The sequence below is a fragment of the Globicephala melas genome, chromosome 3 (genome assembly GCF_963455315.2).
Source record: "Globicephala melas chromosome 3, mGloMel1.2, whole genome shotgun sequence".
NCBI classification, from domain to species: domain Eukaryota; kingdom Metazoa; phylum Chordata; class Mammalia; order Artiodactyla; family Delphinidae; genus Globicephala; species Globicephala melas.
Genome location: NC_083316.1, coordinates 158,908,278 through 158,925,437, shown reverse-complemented (window position 1 = coordinate 158,925,437; position 17,160 = coordinate 158,908,278). Strand labels below are relative to the sequence as shown.

The window sequence follows — 17,160 nt, the reverse complement described above, 5'->3', positions numbered from 1 at the left end:
AGCCTGACAGCCTGGAGAGAACAAGAACTTATTAAGGAAGTACTCAATAAGTTACTAAGTGGAAGCTACTAAGCATTATTACACCAACATCACAGCAGAGGAGAAATAAGCATCTCATTTTAAGGATGGATCCTCTTTATTTTTTTGGCCGCGCAGCATGCAGGATCCCAATTCCCCAACCAGGGATGGAACCCGCGCCCCCTGCAGTGGAAACCTGGAGTCATAACCACTGTACTGCCAGGGAAGTCCCATTTTATTGGAACCAAATGAACCTCAGAGGGCTAAGATCTTGCTCAAGGTCACAGAGCCCATCCCCAAGGGGCAGGTGGAGCATTCAAACCCCTCCCACCTCTCCACAAGCCTTCCTAGAACTGTGAGAATTGACATTTTATAAGACAAGTGAAAATTTGAACATTTATTAGATTTTTAATGACATGAAGGAATTGTTGGCCTTTTTTTTTTTTAGCTTTGAAAAGCTTTGTGAATATGTATTAAAGGGCCATTATCTTAGAGAAGTGAGTTCTGAAATATTTACAGAAGAAATAACCTGCTGCCCGAGATTTGCACCTCAGGAGAGGGCAGGATAGGTTGTGGGTAGAGCTGTGTACCGGGTTACAAGGGCGTTCACTGTACCATTCTGTGGACTGATGCACATGTTCGAAATTCTTTCTAATTCAAAAGCGTAAAAAGGCACTTGGCAAGGTCTGACTTCCCACTCCCTCTTCCAGTCCAATCCCACAATTCTTCCCCTGGGCCAACCCCGAAATCTGAGAATTCATGTCCGTCCGAGTCCCAGTCGTCAGCGAGGAAAAATGCTTTAATGGGGGGGGGGGTCCAGCGGGCAGCGTCGCACTGCTCAGTGGCTCAATGATTTTCGACCCTTGTGCATGCGGCGAAGAATGACCTGGACGCCGCTTGGCTTGCTCAAGCGCCGGATCCAACCATGCTTGTTTTTGCGCTTGATGTTGCTCGGCTGATACTCGTTCCCGCGCGCCTTGCCCCGGGTCTGCTGCACGGCGGGGAGTCCCCAGGCGTCGGGGAGCCCCAGCCAGGCCCGGGGCTGGAGCCACCTGCCGGGGAAGATTAGAGGGGGCACTGTGTGACTTCTGACCTCTCCGAGCTTGGGTTTCCCGATCAATGCCAGAGGGAGCCTGGCAGCATAAAGGCGCTCGAGGAGTTCTCAAGGCATTGGAAGGTCATGTGGTTGGTAAACAGCTGGGGCCAGTCCCCGACGCCGCCCTTACTCCCAGATTTGGGAAGGGGTCCCCCTGAGGACTCACCTGCCACCCAAAAGCGCCGCTGACCTACTGACTGGCCCCAACAGGCGCCCCACCGATCTGGTCGAGAAAGCCATGTCCGCCGCCGGCACGCCGTCCGGTGGCAACTATTTCAAAGCCCATAGGTTCCGTAGCTGCGGGACGAGGACTTCTGGGAAATGTAGTTTCTTCTAGGCGGAGTCCTCATTGCCGCGGGAGTTGTAGTTCTACGTAGGCGCACCGCATCTTAGGCGTGAGCGTCAGGGCCCACAGGAGAGTGTAGTTCTCCTTGTGGATCAGCAGGTGACAGGCGAACGGCGCCTCCTCCGCATGCGCGTGCGTACAAGACATTATGTCCCTGGGTCTGCTGGGAGTTGTAGTTCCTTCTCCTGTAGCTCTACAGAGGGTACCCTGGAGTGACGGTGGCGCAGCTGGTGGCAGCCTCAGGAAACGGCTGGTTGAATTTCCCACCCCCATTGGGAGCCAGGCAGACGGCACACGGCTGGCAGCTTTCCCTTAGCCCCAGCCAAGTCTCCGCCCCTTGGCGGGGAGCCCAGAAGTCTGAGTTGGTGTTGGCTGGATGTCCTTGGGGTGGTCATTCAGTTTCTCAATCTGCAGAACTCAACGGTTGCAGGCTTGCCCTTGGCGGTGCCCCCATTCAGGCCCTATTTTTCTAATACTCATATCTGAGCCCTTTCCCTTCTTACACACCCTCTACGGCTCCCCATTGCCCCAGGGAAAATATCTGGCAGGCATTTGAAGCCCGCTCTCGCCATACACACACACCCTAAATTTCAGCTACAACCTCCTCTGCCTGGTGCTCCCCTAGTCATCTTTTTAAAATCCTCCTCAGATACTCTCCTTTCCCCCAATCCTATCCCTCCCTCTGGCCCAACACTGCCCCCACACAGCTCTCCCCAGACTCTCCCTGAAGCCCAGGGCGCACTCAAGGGCCAGGCTTGCAGCTGAGTCCCTGCAGGCACCCCAGTATCTCCCAGCCTGGGGAGGGGGAGGGGAGTTTTTTCTGCATTAATAAACTGTAGTCTCCCAGGAGCACCTGAGTAGGCAAGTGTGGGTGGCTGGACCTAACCCAGCTCTGGCAGCAAATTCCAGGGGATAGGAGTGGGGAAGGGATGATTAACCCCTTGTCCTCTGAAGCCCATCCTACCTGCACCATCATTTAGCAAACCACTACAATACTACAGCAGTACAATAATAATGCCAATAATGTATGGAGCACTTTCCCTGCTGAGCAAACTCATGAGGGAATTAATTCCATAGAGAAATAAATGGAGTCTCAGGGAAAGGACTTGCCCAAGGTCACATATCAGCAAAGGGTAGAGGCTGGATTTGAACTGTGGGCTTTCTGGCTCCAGCTGGGACCAGGGTCACCAGTTAAATTGGCCTATTTGTGAAACTCCAATTCCTTAATTACCGATAGCTCCAAGATATCTGTTTAATGGTTTAACGAATAACAATTTGCAGAACTTGGAATCACACAGCCGTGGTTCCAAGTCCCATCTCTGCCCCCCAGCTTGCCTTGTGACCTTGTGCCATTTATGAGCCTCAGTTTCCCCACCTGAAATTGCAAAGATCTGGGAGACTGTAGAACGGAAAGGTCAGCACAGAGAGAGGGGCATGGGGGCTCCGTTTGGAGGGGACAGGGCAGTTCGGAGGCAGAGGCTAGCCGAGGAGATCCTCTTTGCGGCGAGGAGGGGCCCGGAAGACCTCAGGATGCGACCCCTTCTTGGCGGTTAACCAGGCCCAATCCCTCCCTCCACCTCCGTAAACCTTGAGGGAGGCGGGGTCGTTGCCCCAAGAGCCCGCCCTCATCCCGGAGTTGCCGCCTCTGATTGGCAGTCTAACTAGGCCAGGTCATTATGCAGCTGCTATTGGCCAAGGCTCCAGTCAGTCGGTGCACGGTCCCGCCCCCCCCCCCGGGGGAGACACTTAAAGGGCCGTCTCGCTAGGCGGTAGCGGGATGTCCCCGCACTGACCGCCCTGGGCCCGCGCCCGCCCGCGTAAACGCGCCCGGCCCGACCCCGCGCCACCATGTAAACGGCGCCCGCAGGCGGACGCCGGCTTCTCCGCCCGGGACCCCTTTGCCCTGCCCCGGGCCCCAGGGCCCTCGATGAGGTGAGCAGGGACCGGGCCGTGGGAAGGGGACACTGAGGCCCCTGGGTCTTTCACTTTGGATGGGGGGTGTCCACAAAGCCCTTAGGAAGCCGCGGAGCCCCAGTGGCCTCGACCCCCGCCGCAGGGTTGACGCGCACCCAGGAGGCGGGGGCCTGGCTCTGTGGAGGGGGTCTGGCGTGGCGCATCTGCGCCCCCTTTGGCAATCCCGGGTTGGAACCCCGCCGGAGGTGGGGGGCGCGGCCTGCTTCCCCTTCCTCAGCAAGTACGGGCCACTGCAGGACGGGTGTTCGACGTTCATTATCCCCGCGGAGCCCAGGATGGGGACGGGGAGGGGTTGGTCCCATCACCAGGGCCTGAACAATGGGGGTGCGCTGCGCGGGTATCCCCCTCGAGTTATGTAACTGCCTGCAGTTGCCATGGACACGGAGTGAGGGCCGTGGAGCCCTCATGGAGCGGGATGGAGGCCTGGAGGCCCCCAGCCAGGGCTTTACCTTCTCCATCCTCATCTCCACCACTGGGGGCTGTGTGCCAGATTCCCCAGAACCCAAGGTACTGAACAGTGGGGACAGAGCATCTTCTTCCCAGAGTGTCTGAGCCTCAGCTTGTAGGTCTTTGAAACAGACCCATTGCACTCGTGGTCTTGGGGAGTTGGGCAAGGGCTTCTGGAGCTCAGTCCTGAAACCCCTCTCCCAGGGTCTCACCTTTCAGAAGCCAGGTTTAGAGGCCTGGGATGGGGGCTCTTTGGGATCTGCACATTTTTAGATGCCTTTGGAGCCCTCAGGGTATGCTGGTTTAGTGAAAGTGAATTAAGGAAACAGTGCATGAATGAATGAATGGACGAATGAATGAGTGGGTTTAGGAAGGCATTACTGCTATAAACCTGAGCTGGAGGGTCCTCAAGGATGGGCCACATTTGCCACAATGTCCCCTCCTCCGGGAAGCCACCCCCAGTGAATGCCTCTTGGTGTCAGCCACGACCTTCTCTCTAGGATAGACTAGGCTGGCCCAGAAGGGTGGCCGAACGCCACACAGGCACTGATCAGACAAAACATCTCAGTGCGTGGCTGGTTCTGGCCACCCCCAAACTGGAGCCTAGATGGGGCCTCGCAGTGCAACTCACCTGACCCAGGTGTGGGGAGTGGGTGCTATGGGAGTGGAAGGCTCCCTGTTTAGATGGCCTCTGACCTGGCTGTCACAACCCCACTCACAGGACACACCATGCTGACCGGGGTGACCGATGGGATCTTTTGCTGCCTGCTGGGCGCGCCACCCAATGCTGTGGGGCCTCTGGAGAGTGTGGAGTCCAGTGATGGCTACACCTTTGTGGAGGTCAAGCCTGGCCGCGTGCTGCGGGTGAAGCATGCTGGACCCGCTCCGCTCCCCACCCCACCTCCACCACTGTCAGACGCCGCCCAGGGGGACCAATCTGGCTTGGTCCACTGCCAGCGCAGAATCACCGTCTACCGCAATGGGCGGTTACTGGTGGAGAACCTGGGCCGGGCACCACGAGCTGACCTCCTGCACGGGCAGAACGGCTCTGGGGAGCCACCAGCCGCCCTCGAGGTAGAGCTGGCTGACCCAGCGGGCAGCGATACCCGCTCGGGCCCAGGCAGTGCTGGGAGTGGCAGTGGCGGACGACGGCGGCGAGCCCGACGCCCCAAGCGGACCATCCACATTGACTGTGAGAAGCGCATCACCAGCTGCAAGGGCGCCCAGGCCGATGTGGTGCTCTTTTTCATCCACGGTGTCGGCGGTTCCCTGGCCATCTGGAAGGAACAGCTGGACTTCTTTGTGCGCCTGGGCTACGAGGTGGTGGCGCCCGACCTGGCCGGCCACGGGGCCAGCTCAGCGCCCCAGGTGGCCGCCGCCTACACCTTCTATGCACTGGCAGAGGACATGCGTGCCATCTTCAAGCGCTATGCCAAGAAGCGAAACGTGCTCATTGGGCATTCTTACGGGTGAGCCAACACTGGGGTGGGGATGAGGGTGAAGGGTGGAGACTGGCAGGAACTGGACACCCACTCACAAAATACTTCTTGAAAGATTTCCCTTCTTGAAAAATCCCGCTAACATCTGCAACAAAACAGGGATTCCTGCCACCAATGCTATTGTTTCACATTTTTTTAAAGCAGTATCTCAATCCCTGAACTATTGACATTTTGGGTCAGGTAATTCTTTTCTGTGAGGGGCTTTCTTGTGCACTGTAGGATGTTTAGCAGCGTTCCTGACCTTTGCCGATTAGATGCCGCTAGCGCAATGGTCAAGTGATGATCATGACAATCAAAAATGCCTTCAAATAGTACCAAAGGTCCTCTGGTAGGCAGAATCACCCCTAGCTGAGAACCATTGTCTTCAACTAAGTTCAAAAATTGGTTGCTCTGGAGACCCCAAGGGCTCCAAGGAAAGACTAATTGGAATCCCATAATTTTTGTTTACAAGGGCACAGGTTGCTATAATTCATTCTTCCTTAAAGGGGTGACAGATAATACCACCTAGCATTTAGATGAGAGCCCACGCCATGGAAGGCTCTGGGCCTGGGTGCCCGATCACTGCCAAGTGGTACCATTCTGTCCTTTACCCAGGAGGAAAGGCAGGATCTGATCAGCCAGCCAGGTTGAGAACCACTGTTTTAGCAGTTGTAGCCCATGCAACTAGACAAGAAAAGGAAATGTTACATAAGTTTCCAAAAGAAAGGAAGCCAGACTGGGAAATAGCATAGCTCCTATTTGCTTATATGGAAACATACCTCAAAGTGGATGCTTATGCTGAATGATTCCTCCAATTAAATGAGCACCCACCTGTGGAAATTCCTGTGACCCCATAACAATGCTGTGAGGTCCGCACAGTTACTATGTCACAAATGTGGAGATGGTAGCTCCGAGAGGTTAAGCAATTTGCCCAAGGGCACACAGTGAGTCACTGGGACAGTCAAGTCCACCTGACTCCTGCTTGTATCCTGTCCCTCTTTTCAGCAAGGGTTGGCAAACTTTTTCTTAAAGAGCCAAATAGTAAATATTTTAAGTTTGCAGGCCGTAATGGTTGATCTCTGTTGAAACTTCACATGTCTACTGTTGTAGAAAGAAAGCAGACATAATTGTAAACAAATGGGCATGGTTTTATTCTAATAAATCTTTATTTATAAAATATTTTACACATTTACAAGATTGTAAACTTAAGTTTACAAAAACAAGCAGCTAGCCCACAGGCCATAGTTTGCAAAACAAACTCTGCTTTAGGGGGAATGAGGAGAGGTACCTGCACCCTTCCACCTTGCATAAGGCAGGCAGATGTGTCACACCCAGGGGCCAATGAGAGAAGATCCTTAAAGGGAAGGGATACGCTGGAAACAGGGACGTTCTCTGAGAAGCCAAAGGGTTGGTTTAATCAAATAGCTTTCCTAACACTTGGCAATAAGTAATTCTTACTCCTTTGGGGGTTATGATGACTTTGAGGATCTGATAAAAGTTGTGTATTTGGATCCTTTCTCCAAAAGAAAAAAAATCCACCCTCAACACACACACACACACACACACACACACACACACACACACACACACACAGTCTCTCAATTTCAGGGCATTCGAGATGCCCCACCCATCCCTCACCCCCATTTGGTGCCCATGAACCCCAGGGGAAGAATCTTGGCCTTCAAGTATATGCCTCTGGGTGAGGGGAGGGCATTAACCCCTTCACTGCTTGTATCCTGCTGACCACTACCCTTCAACCCTCCCCACCATCCATCCATGGGGCAGTGTCTCCTTCTGCACGTTCCTGGCTCATGAGTACCCAGATCTGGTGCACAAGATGATCATGATCAACGGCGGGGGCCCTACGGCACTGGAGCCCAGCTTCTGCTCCATCTTCAACATGCCCACGTGCGTCCTGCACTGCCTGTCACCCTGTCTGGCTTGGAGCTTCCTCAAGTGAGTGACCTGGCCCTGCCCTGGCATCTCCCCAGGGTGGATGGGAGGGGAAGCTATATGGCTGGGGCTGGCATGGGGGCACCCCTGGTGGCTGAGCTGTCATGAGGGCTCCAACAGTGCCTCCCCACCCCCAGGGCTGGCTTCGCCCGCCAAGGGGCCAAAGAGAAGCAGCTGCTGAAGGAGGGCAATGCGTTCAATGTGTCTTCCTTTGTGCTTCGGGCCATGATGAGTGGCCAGTACTGGCCCGAGGGCGACGAGGTCTACCATGCCGAGCTCACCGTGCCCGTCCTGCTCGTCCATGGCATGCACGACAAGTTTGTGCCGGTGGAGGAAGACCAGCGCATGGCTGAGGTATGGCCACCACACCCTTCAGATCCCCCTTGCACAGTCCAGGGGGACTCTGCCTTGTGCTCCAGCCCCAGGGACGTCAGAGCTTAGATGGAGAGTCAAAGGTGGAATCCAGAAAGTGGGGCTGCCTTGAACAGGTGGTAGGTTTATGTGCTGTCCCCACTGCACATTAAAAGTCAGTCTTCATGGGACTTCCCTGGCGGTCCAGTGGTTAGGACTCCATGCTTCCACTGCAGGGGGCACAGGTTTGATCTATGGTGAGCGAACTAGGATCCCACATGCCAGGCAGCATGGCAAAAAAAAAAAAAAAAAAAAAGGCACTCTTCACAGTTGGGATTTGTGATGGGCTACATAATTCTTCAAGGGTGAGCTGGGGATCTTAGGTCAGATTCCCCAGAAAGGGTCTTGAGATCCTTAGGGCTAAGAATAGCTCTGGGCCAGTGGTTCTTAACCAGGGATGATTCTGCCCCACAGGGGACACTTGGAAATGTCTGCAGACTTTTCTGGTTGTCATAACTGTAGGGGAGGGAGGTGCTCTGGCATCTGGTGGGTGGAGGCCAAGGATGTTGCCCAGTAACCTACAATGAGCAGGACATCCCCACCGCAGAAAATGATCCCGCGCCAAGTGTCTGTCATGTGGAGGTTGAGAAACCCTACCTTAGCATGAGAGACTCTCCATCTGTCAGTGATTTCTCACCGAGGTGACTTTGCCCCCAAGAGACATTTGGCAATGTCTGGAGAGATTTTTTTTTTTTAATTTATTTTTATTTTTGGCTGCGTTGGGTCTTCGTTGCAGTGCGCAGGCTTCTCATTGTGGTGGCTTCTCGTTGCGGAGCATAGGCTCTAGGCAGGTGGGCTTCAGTAGTTGTGGCTCCAGGGCCCTACACCGCAAGCTCAGGAGTTGCGGCTCGCGGGCTCTAGAGCACAGGCTCAGTAGTTGGGGCACACTGGCTTAGTTGCTCTACGGCATGTGGGATCTTCCCGGATCAGGGCTCGAGCCTGTATCCCCTGCATTGGCACGCAGATTCTTAACCACTGCGTCACCAGGGAAGTCCCTGGAGAGATTTTAAATTGTCACACTGTGGCGGGGGAGTGGGATGCTATCACTGGCATCTAGTGGATCGAAGCCAGGGATGCTGCTCGACATCCTACAGTGCATGGAACAGTCCCCATCCCAGAGAATGATCCCACCCCAAATGGCATTAGTGCCCGGGTTGAGAAATCCTGCTCTGGACATATTGTAGGCACTTAATAAACGGGGAATGAATGAATATCCAGTTGGGCTCCAGCAGGGTGACAGGCCATCTTCCAGATCCCCCTTGGGTGGAAGTGGAGGAATATAGGGTAGATTGCAAGAAGGACTTCCTGATGTTGGAGGCCATGCATAGATGGGGGGGGCAGGGGGAGTCCCAGGGCAGCCTGGCCCCGAGCTCCGTCGGCCTGTCTCTGCCTGCCCTGAGCCCGCGTCCTCCACAGATCCTGCTCCTGGCCTTCCTGAAGCTCATCGATGAAGGCAGCCACATGGTGATGCTGGAGTGTCCGGAAACGGTCAACACGCTGCTCCACGAATTCCTGCTCTGGGAGCCCGAGCCCTCGCCCAAGGCCCTGCCCGAGCCCCTGCCCACGCCCCCAGAGGAAAAGAAGTAGCCGCTGAGCTGGCAGGGTAGCGCTTAGTGAGCCGAGGAGCCTGAGGAGGGGCCCGGAGCCGGAGTTGGGTCTGCCGCCCGCGAGGACCACCTGGGCGGGCCGTTCGCTCCAGTGGGCGGGGTCAGGTCAGAGAGACGCCCCCCAGGCCGGCTGGGCAGGACGTGGCGTTCGTGGGAGCCAGGTGGACACACCGCTCTCTGCTAGTCCTGCGGGACCCATCGGTTTTTCGGGGCCATAGCCGGGACCCCCGTGGAGGATGACCTTGTACAGAAGCCCCCTACCCCAAAACGCCAGGGCCGAGGCAGGCCACCACCCCGCTCTCTGTCTTCCGTGTTCGCCGTGCTTGATCCTGGGACCCACGAGCCCCGCAGGGACCTTCGAGACCCCGCCCCAATGCCCGAGACCCCTTACCACCCCCCATTCCTCGGCGCTGGGAGCTATTGTGGCCCAAGGAGGGAGGGTTTGGGAGGGGCTGGCACCACCGAACCCGCACACCTCAACTTGTAACTCAATAAAAAGTGACAATCTGAGCCTCCAGGCCTGTGTTGGGTGACCGAAGCGCGGGGCCGCCCTGAGCCTCAGTTTCCTCAAGTGCAGACTGAACTGAGTCGAGTGCCTCCCCTTCAGGGCTGGCCCACAGAGACTTGAGGATGTCGGCCGTTCAGGCTTGTTTCCCGAGTTCCCCTCCCTCCTCAAAATGCAGGGGCTACTTGGGCAGTATTTCCGGAGCAGAAGGCGGATAGGGGGTGAGCTGCCCGTCCCTGGAGGGGAGAAGGAGAACCAACTGAGGTCGATGCTGAAGTTGAGGTGAGGATCCGAGGACGGTTGCATCTGATTCCAGTAGCCATAATTGTGTCAGCTGTATGCAAAGCCCTGTGCTGAGTGCCTGACACCCATAGGTTCATTGAATCCCCTTCACTCCACACCACACAGCAAGTTAGTACCTCTTACTGTCCCATTTTATCGTATAACTTGGTTTTGAGTGGCTTTTGTCATGATGATTTTTATTTCGAATCTTTTTTTTTTGAATCCAGATTTCTCTGGATTTCCCTGCTCCATGGCTGTGCTCTTGGTCCTCTATATTTTATTCTAATGTATGTATATCTAGGTTTACCCATGGTTTGTGTGTCCAGTGGGAGATTTGTCCCCTCAGTTGCTGCACCTTTGGTCCTTTCCCCACTGGTTTGTGAACCCACCTTTAATTTAAAGGGGTTCTTACAGGGGCACTGCTGTTGGTTGACAAATTCTGTAGATACGTTTGATTGTCACAACTGGAGGGGGAGGTGCACCTGGAATCTTGTGGGTGGAGTACAGGAATGCTGCCCGACACCCTACAGTACACAGGACGGCCCCCGGCCCCCACTGCAAGGAGTAACTTGGTCTCAAAAGTCAGTAGGGCTAAGGTTGGGATACCCTGTGTTTTAGACAAATCCCACCTCTTCTGGGCCTCTTTTTTTGGCGGGGGGAGGGATGTCTCTGGATTCTTTCTGTTTGTGTATTCTTGGGAGATGGCATGCTGTTTGGTTTTTTTTTTTTAAATAAATTTATTTATTTATTTTTGGCTGCATTGGGTCTTCGTTGCTGCACACGAGCTTTATCTAGTTGCGGCAAGCGGGGGCTGCTCTTCGTTGCGGTGTGAAGGTTCCTCATTGCGGTGGCTTCTTTTGTTGTGGAGCACGGGCTCTTAGGCATGCGGGCTTCAGTAGTTGTGGCTCACGGACTCTAGAGCGCAGGCTCAGTAGTTGTGGCTCGCGGGCTCTAGAGCGCAGGCTCAGTAGCTGTGGCGAACGGGCTTAGTTGCTCTGCGGCGTGTGGGATCTTCCCATCCCGGGCCAGGGCTTGACCCCGTGGCCCCTGCATTGGCAGGCGGATTCTTAACCACCGCGCCACCAGGGAAGTCCCAGCATGCTGTTTTAATTGCTACCACTTTATCAAGCACCTATTTGGTGTCTGGGAGAATTACTTGTCTTACACATGAGGAAAGGGAAGCTCGGAGTGAGGTTTCTTCAGCTCAGTTAAAATGGTAGAGCCCAGGCCCACTCCAGAGGCAGGAACCCTAATTACCATAGCAGCCAGAGTAGCCAGGGGCTCAGTAGTGGAGGCCAGGAGGCAGGTGGAACCTTAGCCCGCCCCCTGCAGGACCTGGTTCTCTGAGCCACGATGACAGGCAGGTGACGAACCCAATGAGGCAGCGGATCTCACCAAGTCCCTAAACCCACTGGACTGCTTTGAAGAAGCAAGTTCTGGAAAATTTAAGTGATCCTGCCACCACCTCACCAGGATAGTGGCTTGGCACTTACTGAAGCTTTTTGCATAAAGAGCAAAGAGGTTAGTGATGGGGTTAGTGATCCCATTTTATAGTGGAAGAAACAGGTTCAGAGAAGCAACACCAGGAGGCTCCAGTCACACAGTGATGCCAAGGAGAGCTGGTGTCTCACACCCACACCGCGATGACCTCCCCAGCTCTGCCCACCCCTCAATACACAAGTCGGTACCTCGAGAACATCCCCGGTACCTCGAGAACATCCCGACACCCGCCGCCTTCCCCCAGAGAATTTCCGCCTGCAGGGCTGCCTCTGGCTCAGTAGGGCTCTGAGCCGAACACTTTACCCCATGACGGTTTAATCTGATTTCCTCAGTGACCCCCTGAGGTAGAACCTCGCACTTTCCCCATTGTGTACAACTGAGGACAGTGAGGCTCAGACAGAGAACTTGCTGGTCCAAGGTCCCACAGCTGGGAAGCAGCGAAACCTAACTCTTGAGCTGGGCAGATTCCCTTCATGTGGCTGAGGAAGCCCCCAGCCCAGCCTACATTGTGGGTCCCCTGTGTCAGGGAGATAAAAATGGACTCTGTTTGCCCAAACAGGACCAAACTGCCAAAGCACTGGCATATTTCAAAGCACCAGAGTGTTCCAAAGAACCTTCTGGTCTACTTGTTCTCCTCCCACATCCCCTTATTCTCCACCCATGACAGGGAGCTCACTACCTATCCAGCAGTTCCATCTGTAATAAAATCCTCCCTCAGCCCGAGGGAGAGATTGTCCTGCTGCTCCCCCACCAGCCTTCTGGAGCTGGAGATGGGGGGCTGCTCTCAGCGCGGGGCAGCTGGAACATTCAAACACCCTGATCTCGACCTAGGCTGGATGGCCAATTCCCCAGTGCTCAGCCACGGGCCTGGATGTCCTGGGGCCATAGCTCTCGCTCACCCTCAGCCAGGAAGACAAGGAGGGCACGGTGCAGCAGATGCACCCCCAAGCGGCGGCGCCGGGTGGGTGGCCAGCTGGCCACCACTCCATAGCAGTGTCCTTGCTTCTGGTTGGTCAGCGTCTGGATCCCTGGGGAGATTAGGAGTAAGGTCACAAAAGCAGCCTCCAGGAACCCCAGGCAGAAGTACGTGCCAGTAAACCCACTGGGTATTGCCCTCGAGCAGGGATAAACCAATGGAGCAAAATCTGTGCATGTGCAGGTACATCATTGGTGCTCAATAATTGCTCATTGAATGAATGAACAGCCCTGAGGGGCAAGGGGTGAGGGAATCGGTAGATCAAGTGCCCTTCATGTGACCACCCCCCCCCCCGACCCCACAAGCCAGGCACCTACCTAGAGCATCCACAAGACATGCTTCTCGAGTGTAAGCCTCCACAGCAACCACATGCTGGAAGCAATGCAGGGAGACAACACCGCGACCACTGGCCCAGATGTCTAAGATCTGGCGCACCTTGGGGCAGGCCTGGGGGGAGCCAGGGCAGGGTCAGAGGTCTGCCCCCCAACTCCCTCCTTCCTCTACCTGCCCGCAACTGTGCCACCCCTGCCATGAACCTGGTCCTTATCCTCACACCTGTTTTCCTGGCCACCCTCGGTGGCTAAGGGCCTTCCAGAGGTGGACATTCGGCCGGGTCCGTGTTCCCTTGCCCACGTAGAAGATGGCATGGACAAAAATCCGAAGGCATTCAGCCAGGGTCAGTGAGAAAGCTCGGGCTGGAAGGTTCTGAGTCTTCCTAGATGAAGTAGGTGGCTCAGAGAAGGAAAAGTGACGAGAGTCGCCCCAGAGGCAGTCTTTAAAGACAGAGCAACCCACGCCCAGTGACCCCTATTTTATAAAAGGCAGGGTGGGTGGCTGTTCGCCAAGGACACTCAGCAGCTTGAATTGGATCCAACTGCCTTTTATAGATAAAGAAGCTGATGACCAGAGAGGGCCAGTTTCCTTCCTAAGGACACACAGCAGATAAGAACCAATCTCAGAATTTTCCAGTTCCCACTTCTGGGTCATTCCTGTTCCAGGTACCTGGGGTCCAGCAGCAGATATGTGAAGCTGGACTTCATGACCCCCTCCCGCCACCGTCTGGTGGGTTCTGGCCGCTCAAACTGCTTGGCAAGTGCATCCTCATCTGCCTGGGCATCTGGGATACGGCCGGTCCGCAGGGCTTTGGCCAGCTCTGGGCTGTGCCCTGAGAATTCTAGGCCTGGGAGGGGAAACTGAGTCAAGAGAGACAAAGGAAAGGATGGTTCCCAGAGATGAAGGGAGAAGTAGGTTGCACTGAGAGCCACGGGTCTCCGAGGACTCCTGGAGGCTCCTTGGACTCTGGATACTAACCACGAGCAGCCTGGGCTTCTTCTAGTGGTTGGAGGTAGTATGGCCGGGTGAAGGACGTGATGGAACCGCGGCTCTTGCCAAGTGCCCGGAGCCCTTGCAGCAGCTCCAGGTCAGACGTGGTGGGGTCCGGTGGGCACTGGCAAGAGGTGATGGGGTCCCTGCCACCTGTGGCGCTCGCCTCATCCTCTGTCAGCCAGAGGGCAGCCACATCACTGTCGAGGGACAACTGGTCATCTTTTGGGATGTGGAAGTCAGAGGGTCCAGGCAGTGGTTCCCAAGGGGCACTATGGGCTGGGCTCCTCTCTGGGAAGAACTTGGGGGAGGGGGAGGCATCTGGCAAGGTCAGAGTCAGGGCCTGCAGACGGGCATTTAGTTCTGCCTCCCTGTCCTCCACGAGGGCTCGATGTTCCTGCTGTGGGGTACCCGAAGATCTTGGCACCCTCTGGGACGGTCGGACACCAGCCCAGGGGGACATGTGGGCAGTTGGGTCCTCAGCTCCAGAGGCCTCAACTGCGGTGACAAAGGAGGCAACTGAGCTGCAGTCCCAGCATCCTAGGGGGGACTCCAAGCTGCCATCTGTGCCAGCAATCTCAGGGTGGGCAAGGAGGCTGGGGGGTCCAGGGCCAGCCTCCAGGCTCATGTCCTTGTCATCACCTCTGCCCAGTGTTGTGGAGTCCAGTGTCACACTGGGAGGTCCAGAGGGGCTGATATTCAGCCCCTTTCCCCAAGGGCCTGGGCCTGGAGCAGGGGATAAGAGTGGGAGTCAGAGAGGAGGGGAGGAGGAAGTGAGAGACAAAGATGGAAGTCAGATCAGACAGAAAGAGGCGGCTGCAATCGCAAAGAGGAAGGACAGAGTCGGAGGCAGAGAGACGGACCAGAGACCTTAGTCGTGAAACAGAAACAGTGGGAGAGCGTGGATGTCACACACAGAGACCCGCAAAGCTAGATCAGAGGCTAAGCACCCCCAGCCGCACAGGCACCACTCACTGTCAGGCTTGGGCTCGGGCTCTGGCTCCTGGGGGTCTGCCCGGGTCCGTGTTGGGGTCCTGGTCCGAGCCTCCAGCTCCCGAAGGACACGCACACAGTTCTGGTGCCCCTGCTGCTCGGCCAGGTCCACAGGCCGGAGTCCGTCCTACATGGGCGCGGTCAGCAGGGGGCGCCCTCTTCCCTCCCTCTCTTCCTCCCTTCCTTCCTCTTTCCCTTCCTTCCTCTTTCCCTCCCTCCGGGTTTGCCCTGCTACAAACAGCGCTGGGACCCCCACCTGGTCGCGCAGCGCGGGGTCCGCTCCCTGGCTCAGCAGCAGCTCCAGGCCGCGGCGACAGCCCCAGGCAGCGGCCACGTGCAGCGGCGTCAGCGCCTCGGCCGATCTGGGGCAGGAGAGGAGGAGGGGTCAGTGGAGGAGGGAACTCGATCTCCGCCCCCATCCTCCCACCCCCTGCCCGGTGCCTTGGCTCTCAGCACCCCCATTTCCGCCCTTCAGCCTGAGACACCACACTTGGAACCTAGATCCTGCCCCCGCGGGCCAGGACCCAAACCTCTGCTCTCTGACTCTAGAGCGCCTACCACCAGATCCGAACCTTTGATCCCCATTTGGCCTCAGCGCAACCTCATACCCCACCCTCGGTCTGGTACCCTGCCTCTGCCCTTGGACCCTCAAGATCCTTCCCCAGATTCCCCAAGCTCCGCCCCCGGGCATTGAGTCCGCATCCTTGAACCGTGGGACGCCCTCTCCAGGACTCCCAGGTCTTTCCCTCGGACTCGGGAGACCCCTCTCCGCGGAAAAGCTGCCCGGAGCCCAGACCCTGCCTCACCGAGTGTTGGGGTCCCCGCCTCGGCGCAGCAGGGCCTCGAGGCAACACAGACTCCGCGGGCGCTGGGCTCTGGCCGCCAGGTGCATGGCCGCCGCGCCATCCTCAAGCACCAGGTTGGGGTCAGCACCACGGCGCAGCAGCTCCTCCACTGCCCTAAGGACAGAGGGTCAGAGTGGACGGCGACACTCGTCCCCTACCCCTGGCCCACCCAACCCGTGCCCTGCCCTCACCGCAACTCCTCCTTCCGCAGCGCCGCCTGCAGCCGCCGCGCCAGGACTGTCGCCGAGCCCATGCCCCGGCGGTCCCCCAGACCAGCTGCCCGACCTGCCGATTTCCAACTTCCCGCGGCGCCCTTGTGCGCACGCGCCGCTCCGCCCCTCGGCCAGGGTCCCCGCCCCTCGGCGCAGCGCAGGGTCCCCAGCCAGGCTGACCCGCGACGCACTGTCGTCCACATCTAGGTTCAGGAGCTCTAATGCTGGCCAGAGCCTGCGACACCAAGTAGTGCCCAGGCAGGGCTAGGGGCAGCCGATAAGGTCCCGGTAGGGTGGAGGTCGTCGTGTGTGCCGTTATCTCTCAAAACCGCGTAAACACTAACAGCCTGCTGGAGTGGGTGGAGCTACGCTCCCGGGACCCGATGGTGCCAAGGCATTAGGTCTTACAGAACCATCTGCTGAGGCGGCCTCCATTAGCGCACGCAGCCCTGATAGTATGTTAGGCTTCAATTAATATCTCCCTCCTGCAGTGGCTCTGTGTTGCCCATTTTCAGTTCTGCGGAGTCGGGAGTCCATTACTTTGGAGCCCTGGGCCTCTTAGGGCTCTAGTTTCCCCACATGCAAAATGGGAGAATAATCCTTTCCAGGCTGGTGTGAAGTTGAACGAGGGGCCTGGCACACAGGTGCCTAATAAATCCTCATGGGAAGGAAAAGCTGTTTCTCGATAAAGCTATTTTTGTTTGATAAGGAACTGAGAAAACCTAGCTGGTAAGCTTTTTTTTCCCCACAATTGCTCATCATCCAGTAAGATAGTTGAGTGATGCACCTGTTCTATCTGTCTCCCTTCCTCTGGGGAGCACCCACACTATTACCTGATGGAGCTATAAAGCTTCCTTCCCAGAGAAGCTTGATGGAGTCCTGGCCAATCAGAGTGTACCACAGCTCTGGCCCATGACTGGCCCAATGCAAGGTTACATGACCTAGGCAAGGCCAGTCGTAAGGGGTGCTGGGAGAGCCCTCACTTCACCTGGGTTGGGATTTGGGGAGCAGTCACAGCCATCTCACCCCTTTCCACGGGTTGGGAGGAAAGCAGGGCACACTGAACACCAACCATGCAGGGTATTTCAGCCCTCCCCAATGGCAATGTCAGAGCACCTGGATACAGCAAAGCCTGAAGCTACACCATGGCTTCTTATCCACAAGAACCAAGCCATTCTCCTTTCTGCTCAGTGG

At 56.4% G+C, this 17,160-nt stretch overlaps 3 protein-coding genes across 3 annotated transcripts; 1 reads left to right on the top strand and 2 right to left on the bottom strand.

The window, feature by feature from the left end:
• Positions 1-400: 400 nt before the first annotated feature.
• On the bottom strand, positions 401-1,563 carry MRPL34 (mitochondrial ribosomal protein L34). Its single transcript, XM_030880196.3, has 2 exons — positions 1,281-1,563; positions 401-1,070 (listed from the first exon to the last, which is right to left on the bottom strand). The coding sequence occupies exons 1-2, from the start codon at positions 1,352-1,354 to the stop codon at positions 857-859; spliced, it is 288 nt and encodes a 95-aa protein (XP_030736056.1). The 5' UTR covers positions 1,355-1,563; the 3' UTR covers positions 401-856.
• Positions 1,564-3,191: 1,628 nt separating this feature from the next.
• Positions 3,192-10,839, top strand: ABHD8 (abhydrolase domain containing 8). The gene is made up of 5 exons (XM_030880203.3): positions 3,192-3,392; positions 4,603-5,350; positions 7,145-7,315; positions 7,450-7,666; positions 9,140-10,839. Exons 2-5 carry the CDS (start codon positions 4,611-4,613, stop codon positions 9,308-9,310), a joined length of 1,299 nt encoding a protein of 432 aa, XP_030736063.1. The 5' UTR covers positions 3,192-3,392; positions 4,603-4,610; the 3' UTR covers positions 9,311-10,839.
• On the bottom strand, positions 9,721-17,120 carry ANKLE1 (ankyrin repeat and LEM domain containing 1). The gene is made up of 9 exons (XM_030880200.2): positions 15,946-17,120; positions 15,716-15,868; positions 15,166-15,271; positions 14,892-15,036; positions 13,905-14,642; positions 13,596-13,773; positions 13,149-13,308; positions 12,911-13,040; positions 9,721-12,645 (listed from the first exon to the last, which is right to left on the bottom strand). Exons 1-9 carry the CDS (start codon positions 16,167-16,169, stop codon positions 12,473-12,475), a joined length of 2,007 nt encoding a protein of 668 aa, XP_030736060.1. The 5' UTR covers positions 16,170-17,120; the 3' UTR covers positions 9,721-12,472.
• Positions 17,121-17,160: the final 40 nt, after the last annotated feature.